Source organism: Bubalus bubalis, chromosome 4 (genome assembly GCF_019923935.1).
Source record: "Bubalus bubalis isolate 160015118507 breed Murrah chromosome 4, NDDB_SH_1, whole genome shotgun sequence".
Taxonomy (NCBI): Eukaryota; Metazoa; Chordata; class Mammalia; order Artiodactyla; family Bovidae; genus Bubalus; species Bubalus bubalis.
Genome location: NC_059160.1, coordinates 52,054,395 through 52,063,359, shown reverse-complemented (window position 1 = coordinate 52,063,359; position 8,965 = coordinate 52,054,395). Strand labels below are relative to the sequence as shown.

Here is an 8,965-nt window from a genome sequence, read left to right as displayed (position 1 = left end):
GGAGGGGGTGGCGGCACCGAGGCGATTTTATTCGTGTGTTTTTCCTCCGGGTTTTGTCATGGAAACGCTGACACACAAGCTCCAGACGGCGGCCGGCCGGACTCGGGACTGAGGGCCTTTGGGACCCTGCGGAGCGCGGCGCGCACTCCCCGGGAAACAGCTGGACGCGACCAAATCCCGGGTAGGGGCGGGGGGAGCGAGACGCTCCGCCCCCGCGCTCCGGTCCCGCCCTCCGCCCGGCTCTCCGCAGGCGCCCTCCCCTCGCCGGGGGCTGCGAGTTGCATTTGGTAAAACCCAGCCCCGGAATATATAGATCATTGGAGAGCAATGAAGTAGCCTTTGGAGAGGAGGGAGGGGGCCGGTCCGACAGCCACAGCGGCCAGCGTAGCGGCAGCGGCGGCGGCACCACCACCAGCATCACCGCTCGCACTCCAGTCTCCCGGCCCGCGAGGAGGCAGCGGCGGCCGCCGGCGGGAGCGGAGGCGGCGGCGGCGGAGAGGCGAGGAGGAGCCGCGGGAGGAGCAAGAGCGCGCAGCCGGCGGGTCCACGCATCTCCGCACTTCCAGAGCAACTCCGGCGCCTTCCAACACCCCTGCCCGGGGCTGGGGGCTCCGAGAGCAGCCGCGAAGCCAACCCCTATCCTCCCAGCGATCCTTGCCCAGCCCTGTCCTGCGCCTCCCGGGCTCCGCGCCGCGCCGCGGGGTCCCCGCTCCTGCGCTCCGGGAGCGCCTCCCGGACACCCGGGTTCCCGTAGCCAGGACAAAGCCATGAAGCCGGCGCTATTGGAAGTGATGAGGATGAACAGAATTTGCCGGATGGTGCTGGCCACTTGCTTGGGATCCTTTATCCTGGTCATCTTCTATTTCCAAAGTATGTTGCACCCAGGTAGGGGGCGCGTTAGCGTGGTTTTGTTGGATATTTTCTTCTTTCTCGTGCTCTCGCTCCCTCGCTCACCGTGGCTGGTTTCTGACTCTTCCAACCTTACCTCTTCTCTCTGGGCCACCTCGGGGTTCCTTGCTGCCCGGATCTGCCCGGATCCCCGAGTCGGGCTGGGGAGAAAAGATATACTCCTTTCTCTTCTTCCTGCCAACTCCAGGCTGGAGGATGGGACCAGAGGGGCGGTAGATTTTTTTTTTTCTTTGTGTCTCTTGTCTGTGTGCGAGGTAGCAGAACAAGATAGAGGTTGTGGGAAGCTCCTGGGGGTGGAGGATCAGTTTGAAGAGAACGAAACTCCCTGCCCGCTTCTGCCGAGGTCCGAGGATGAAAGAGGTGCCGGGAGCCAGTCACCCCGCTCCCCAGAGAGCTGCCTCTTCCTGGTGGGGGGCCGGGGACGAAGGGTGAGCGCCGGGCGAGGTTGCCCGTCTGGCCGCTAGCTTGGGAGCCTGAGGCTAGGCTCCCACATGTGCGGGTTTCGGCGCCGCGCCGAGCAGGTGGAGGGAGAGATTGGGGGTGCCCGATACTGCCCCCCGCACCAGCTGGGGTTAGGTCCCGGCACCGGCTGCTTGCCCCCGGGGTTCGGCTCCGCATTGACCTTGCGGCTGGTGGCACGGGGCCTGCTCCCTCCCTCACAGAGCGGCTCGCGACCCTGTGCTCGGGAGTACTCAGAGCCCCGGGATCGCGCCGCTTTAGTTTGGGAGGAAACTTTGGTGGGTTCTGGGCTGACCGTCAGTTGCACCACCCACCCCCCGCCCCCCCCACACACCCCGCCCCCCACTCGCGGGTTCTGAGCATCCGGAATCCCCCGGCGCTCGCCGGGCCGTGTGGGAAGGAAACCCGCCCCCATCCCCACCACGCGCCTCCCCACAGTCCCGAGTGGCTTAGACAAGTTCCACACCTGAAATCTGGACTCGGAGAGGGACGAGGCTGCCCCTTCCGAGGGGCGGGAAGGAAAGTTTGGGAGGGACGGGCGGCCTCGAGCGTGGTGGCCCTGGGATTGCAGCTCCACTCCGAAGCCCAACAGGTAAAACCTTCCTGAGAAGCTTCCGGGGAAACGGGCATCTCCCGGTGGAGTCGTGATCTTCCATGCCCTGGCCCCCAGCAGGCCCCCTCTGGACCAGATAGGCTCCCACATCTACCAATCACGTCTCCCAGTTGCCTTTCTTAGTATAGTCATGGCAATAATTTGCTTTTATAATTGCAAGGAGGGAGCTGGAAGCCCATTTCCTTCCAGGGCTATAGGGTTATGTAGGTTATACACACTGAAAGCAGTGTGTATCTGACCCAGAGGCAACACCGAATTCATCTAGCCTGCTTTGGGTGGTGGCACAGGACCAAACTTTGGGATATCTTGACAGCTCCGACAGAACGGCCCCTCTGGCAGGCTGGGCCTGGAGGAGTTGTTAAGGCGGCCCCTTGGCCAAGAATAAGGTCTCAGTCTGGTGTGGCCTGACACTACCACATGTAACCTCAGGACGTCGGAGCCAGCCTGGTAAAGGGTGGCTTTTGTTTGCAGCTGGGTATTTTTAGTTTCATGTCAGCAAACTGCAGCGGTGTTTGTCTCCTCACCCAAACCAGTGGTTGTGAAACTTGTTAGGGAATTTAAAAATGGACCTGGCTTGCCTGCCGGCAGCCAGGCAGTGGTTACAATGGGCAGGACCAGACAGACTGCTGTGTCCTGGGCCAGGCTCCGCCCGGAGGGCTGGAGGACTGGGTGGTGTGCAAATACACTGGGGGCCCAACGGCGCAAACAAAGAGCTGAAAGATTTGGTCTAGACACTACAGATGTGTTTAGGCCACTTCAGTTTTGCCTGGACCGAACGTGCCGGGTAGTTCTCTGCAGAAATGCCTGGAACAGTGAGGTGTGTTAGTCTCCAGCAGGAATGTGCCATCACTTCTCTGTACCTGTTAGTTGTCCAGGGAGATACTAACTAGTAAGACTATTGCTGCCCATGATTTTCAAGCATCGTATGTTTCTCTTACCCTGTGTGAGATTTAGGAAATAACTTTCCAGCCAGGGATACCAGGAAGAAATTTCCAACTTGTAACTGACAGTTTGTGAAAATTTCCAGCCCTAGTTGGAATATTAAGTTGGCTTGAAAGTGGTGTTACCTGCCTTCAGTCAGGCTTTTCGGTACCAGGGACAGAAGCTTTGCCGAGGCTTTTCCAGATAAGGGTTTGCCATCCTTGACCCTCTGCTCTCAACCTTGGCTTCCCTTCCTGGTCCCACTTCCAACCCCCAAATGGCATTTGTGGATTATTTGCTTATATGAGTATGCTCATCTGTTATTTTCCGCCAGTCTATATAGCAAAGACTACTTTCAATACGTTCTATTGAATGTAGAACTGTATTGGTCTACATTCAACTGAAAGGTCTTCCTTATTTTGAATTATATATAATTGTCTCACTGTTCCATGAAAACTTCATGTCAATAGTTTATTATGATACGGGATATAAAAATATACTTTGAAATTAATATTAAACATTTACACCCCCCCACACACGCATTTTATTAAACTATGCTCTTGATGACAACTGGTGCTATTTCTTTTTCCTACTGCTTGGAATTTCCTTAAAAGTTAGTTGCTCTTTGCTTCTCTGAAGGATTTCGGGTTGTGACAGCTGATCTTTTAGCCTGGCACTGCAGTTTCCATTTCTCCAGATCACCCTGGGAGAGGCAGAAGGGACCACAGCATGGCACAGATTGTGTTGCTAAAAATTAGGAGCCCTCTGGCAGAGAGGCTATTTCTATTCCTATCTGAAATAGAAATGTAGTATTCCAAAAAGAAATGGATCTCTGGCCTCATTGATGGCTAGAGAATACCTGGAGTGTGTGAGGAGGAAGGGAAAGAATAAACAGAGACAGGCTGGCAAGGGGCTGGCTGGCTGTTCCTCTGATTCTAATCTGGGGTTCATTGTCTTTTGTACTTTTCTAATACAGCAACTTGAGTAACTGATCTTTAATTTGGTTGTTGGGTTCAGCAGAAGTGGGCTCCTTGTCAGTACAGGCTGTTTTCTTTAGGTCTTTGACACTCTAAGTTAATAGTCTTAGGGCAGGGTCTGGGTTTTAGGCCCTATTCTAATCCCAGTGTCCGGCACAATGCCCAGCCCGTAGAAGTTTCTCAATAAAGTATTTGCTGGATGAGTGAATGAAGTGACTAGATTCTAGGAGACCTGCTTCTCCCGTTTTTGGGAAGTTGTATCAAACCTTGCCAAGAATACCTCGTCAGTAAGTCTGGCTCTCTTGAGGGGGGTGTGGGACACTGGAGACAAGATCTGGACACTTCTCTATCCTCCTGGTCTCTGAGATCCCTCAAGTCATGGGTCAGGTTTAAGCTCATCACACCCCAGACAGAACACTCCTCTTGGCCTAGAGTTGCTGCCCCAAAGTGTGAGACAGTGAGGCTGGGTGTCTTGGGTAGGGGGAAGCTTGGTCTCTTTTAGCCACTGACCTGTAGAAACCCATCTGCAGGAGAGATACCCTCTGTGGGCGTGAACTGCTCCTGATCTCAGTGAGAATGGAGCTCCGTGCATGTGCTTTCTGCACAGGTTTGCGCCCATCAGCGATCGCCTCCTGAACATTGACTTGTCTCAGGTACCTGCCCCAGACAGGCGGCCTTTGATGGAGCTGTGTCTTGGGGCGGGCTAGGCAGAGCTGAAAGGCCCCCAGGCTACATTTGTGCTGAGTGTGTGAAGGTGGCTCCCCTGAACCTTCCTTTTGTGTTACTCTGTAGGGTTGTGATTTTGTTTGAAAGCTCCTGTTCATAGGAGAGAAGCCTGGGGAGAAAGCCTTTCTTCTCTCTTTCTCTTCCTCTGTTTTTTTTTTTTTTTTTTTAATGTTTACTTTCACTGTCGCCTGGGATTTCTTTGCCTTGGTCAAATGTATTGGAAGATTATACCGTTTATTTAAAGGCTTCCTCGGTTACCCCTTTGTAGTTCACTTGATTAGATTGGATGTAAAACACTTGCATTATAATTTTAACCTAATTATAAAAGTAATATGTGCCCATTTTAGAAAATTTAGGAGGTACAGAAGACAAGCAATCATCCATTAATCTAACCACCAGAGGCAAGGGGTCCTTTGTTCCTATCTATTATAGAATATATATATTAAAAAAATAATTGAGATCCTATCCTGGGTTTTGTACCTTGTTTGATAGATAATATGTATTTTAGACAAATACATCATTATGGTCATTATGGTGACCAGTAATTAAGTTGAAAAACAGAAAACTTAGCCACAAACTTTTAAATTTATAGGGTTGCCTGTACCTCTAACCTCCAGTCCCCACTACTTTGCAGAGTGCCAGTCTGGTATCGTGTTTTGTTTTTTTTTTTTCTTTCTGCACGTATTTAATTTTAAAGAATCTTTTTGCTGATACATGAAATGAATTTGGAGTTAGACTAGGTTGTAGGGCTGTTCTCTTATATATCTGAAACTTCTTTTGAAAAGAAGTCAGGAAGTTCTCAAATATGACAGTGTTATAAATCCTGGAAACTGCATCAAATAGCTGAAAGATAAGATGTTTCCAGCATCTGGTCTCCCCTTGGCATTTTAAATGTTTGCACCTCCATGGGGAGTTTCATAGCTGCTCAAAGATGAGACAGATACACTTAGGCAATTTACTTCGACAGTTAGATCTGCTGTCCAGGAGTCCTCATTTTGTTGCCTCTGAAATAAAAGTGGTGACCGGGCACCAGAGGACGAGTGGTTGGGGGTTTTCTGATGGACGAGGGGTGGGAGAATCAACTCGCCAGCAGAAGGGGCTGCTGTTTATGTTTATCTGGATGAAAAGCCATTTTGCTTATGAACTGTATCGGCCACAACCATTTAAAAACAGTAAATCAAAGGCTTACAAGTGAGCACTGCCCTTTCCCTTCTTAAATCTACCAAGAGGACAAAGCTCTTCTTAATCTGGGGACAGTGAATGGAAAGACTTTCATGAAAGTCACAGCCACTGGGAAGGGGAGATTCTGAAAAAAACCAAAAGTAGTTTTACGTATTCATTTTCTCTTTTTTATTTTTCTTCTCTTGAATTTTGAGACCCCCATCTTTATCACAAATGAAGAGTGAGGCAGTCCCTCCCCTGAGATCATTGAATAGTCTGATCTGTCCATTAAAAATTCCTAGAACTTGTAATTTGATGCATCTTACATCAGATGTGATTCAACACAATTTGAGATCAGAGTTGCTCTTTCTTTCTCTGTCTCTTTCTCTCCTCTACTCTGTGCCTGGTATTGTTCTGGGCACTGGGGATACCATAAAAATTTCTGCCCTCATGGAACTTACCTTCTAGTGAGGTATAGGCAGACTTTAAGGAAGTGCAGAAGTCACATACATAGGTGATGTGTCAGATGGTGTGAAGAGAGAACAAAGCAAGAGATATGAATGAGGGATGTGAGAGGCCAGGGTTGCAGTTTAATACAGAGGTCATTACAGGATGTCGCTGACAAGTTGATATTGGAGAGCAGAGATGGGAAGAAGTGAAGGAGCTGGCCACATGTCAACCCAGTCCCGGATAGGATATTCCAGGTCTGTTCCCTGAGGCACGACCTCGCATGGCAGGCAGCTCTGAGTGTCTGGAGCAGAGGGAGGAAGCAGCTAAGACCAGAAGGTGCAGAGAGATTGTGTGGATCTTGGCCTTGACTGGCGACAGGATGGGAAGCTCTGGAGGAGTGTGGGCTGAGGACTCTTGGGGGAGGGGTTGTGGAATGGGTGGACAAGCCCAAAGCCTCTTCCTTGCACTTCTGTGTTCGTCGTCAAGCAGCACCACAGTGCAGTTGGGTGATGTGTTTACCGTGTAAATCCCACTTCTCTCCATCAACCTCTGCCTCCCCCTCCCCTCCAAACTAGACCACTCCCTTTTTTCAGTTTTTTAAAGCAGTAATGTATAACTCAGAACAAAATAAAACAAAACCAATTTGACAGGAATTTTAACTGAGTTTGTGTTGGGAAATTCTTGAAATGTCTAAGGCGTGATCCACAGCATTCATAGATGGAAACCAACAGCCCCTGCCTTCTGGAGGCACTCAAGAAAAATAGAGAAGGAATGGATCAATGATTTGGGAGTGAAAGACCCAGGTCCTAGTTGGACATACCCCCTCTGCCTGCTCCTGTGAATTACTATATTTTATCAATTGTAAACACTCATTCTTTTCACCTTTCTGACATTTGACTTGTAACTGATGGTATCTTAGTGCTGTGCTGACCTTTAGTGCATAGCCTTTATGTTCTTAGTGGAACATAAAGTAACAGTCATTCTTATAGTTGATGCCCTTGGACCCACCTCTGTAAATTGTGAAAGTACTTTCTGTACACCGTGGCGGACCTCAGAATCTCAGTAAGGTGATCAAAATGGCACTCAGGCTCCAGCTGAGGGCCCGGGGGGTACCTGATTAATCCTGATCGCCTGCTTCATAAAGGCTTTGCTGGTCGGCGGGCCTTTCAGTCTTTTCTGCTGTCCCTGGGAAATTTGCACCTATTTTCAGAGCCACAGGGCTTGTATCTCTTTCTGATTAACTGATGAGGTTGGTAAGAGTCAGAATAGGAATGTGGGGAAGTGAGTTATTTAATATGGGGCTCAACTCTGGAACATCACAGAGAAATAGACTTCGTGACATTGTTTGGGGAAAATGTCACCAGTGTGGGTTTTGCTTTCTTTCAAGGCTGCTGCACTCCCATGGCCTTGGTCATTTCCCTTTTCTGTTGTTGTTGAGTCGCAAAGTCATATCTGACTCTTTGCGATCCCATCAACTGCAGCACACCAGGCTTCCCTGTCCATCACCAACTCCCGGAGTGTACTCAAACTCATGTCCATTGAGTCTGTGATGCCATCCAACCATCTTATCCTCTATCGTCCCCTTCTCCTCCTGCCCTCAGTCTTTCCCAGCATCAGGGTCTTCTTCAACGAGTTGGCTCTTCGCATCAGGTGGCCAAAGTATTGGAGCTTCAGCTTCAACATCAGACCTTCCAGTGGATATTCAGGGTTGATTTCCTTTAGGGTTGACTAGTTTGACTTCCTTGCTGTCCGGGGCACTCTCAAGAATCTTCTTCAGAAATGCGTGGTAATTGTTTGTTTACTTGTATTCAGTACATGTTCCTCTTTTGAGGCACCTCTGCCAAGTTCCTCTTTATAGCCTCTAAGCTTGGCCCAGAGGTACTTGGGAAACATTTAAAGAGTAAATAAGTGACTGGCAAAGATGCCTCTTCCGCCCCTGTGCCCACCTCACCAATATGCATAAGCCCACGGGGAAGAGCAGGGTGGCTTGCTGTGACCAAATAGCTTCTGGTATGGTGTGCTTTGGTTCTCAGACCCTTGCTTCTGGCTTGCTGGGGTTCAGCCAGGCTTCAGGGTGTGAACTGGGAAGGGGTCTAGGTATTTAAGCAGAAAGGTATTTAATGGAGGGAATCTGGTCCTTAAAAAGGTTGGGAATGCTGGTGGTCAAGAATCCACCTGCCAATGCAGGAGATGCAGGACATGCAGGTTTGATCCCTGGGTTGGGAAGATCCCCTGGAGGAGGAAATGGCAACCCACTCCAGTAGTCTTGACTGAAAAATCCCGTGGACAGAGGAGCCTGGTGGGCTACAGTCCATGGGATTGCTCAGTCATGTCTGAGTGTGCACACACATAGACGCATAGGGCTCTCAGCTGGGCCAATTAGCCTCGGGTAATAGCAGTAGCATATGTAACACCAGAGAAGCAGACGCATACAGGCCTGGCTACTCAGAAAAACCGGCCCACTCAGTGTGCTGCTCCCTCTGAGACCATCCTTGAAACTACCAAATCCAAGACAAACAAATGACACTGGGACCCTGGGATCAGAATCCTGGTTCCAGAATCGGGACGCTCCTACAGCCGCCTCTCAACACCCAGCAAGCCAGAGAGTGGTCCCAGAGAGTGTTGCCAAAACCCCAAATCGTTCTCACATCATCAGGAGCCTGAAGAAAACCTGGAAGGCGGGGAGGTGGCCTCTCACCTATGGGCTCTTTCTAAATCTGAAGTCAGTGTCTGTCTAGGGGAGCCAAAC

The 8,965-nt window shown here is 50.3% G+C and overlaps 1 protein-coding gene across 4 annotated transcripts in view; it reads left to right on the top strand.

Annotated features, from left to right (window-relative positions):
• The first annotated feature begins 348 nt into the window (after positions 1–348).
• CHST11 (carbohydrate sulfotransferase 11) overlaps positions 349–8,965 on the top strand; it is a 262,811-nt gene continuing 254,194 nt past the window's right edge. For 2 of the 4 annotated variants that reach the window (XM_006077217.4, XM_006077215.4), the window contains exon 1: positions 349–870. In XM_006077217.4, coding sequence (XP_006077279.1) covers positions 768–870 — 103 coding nt within the window. In that variant the 5' untranslated portion in view covers positions 349–767. Of the gene's footprint in view, positions 886–8,965 lie in introns of all 4 variants that reach the window. The other 2 variants (XM_006077216.4, XM_006077214.4) reach the window with 1 other exon arrangement.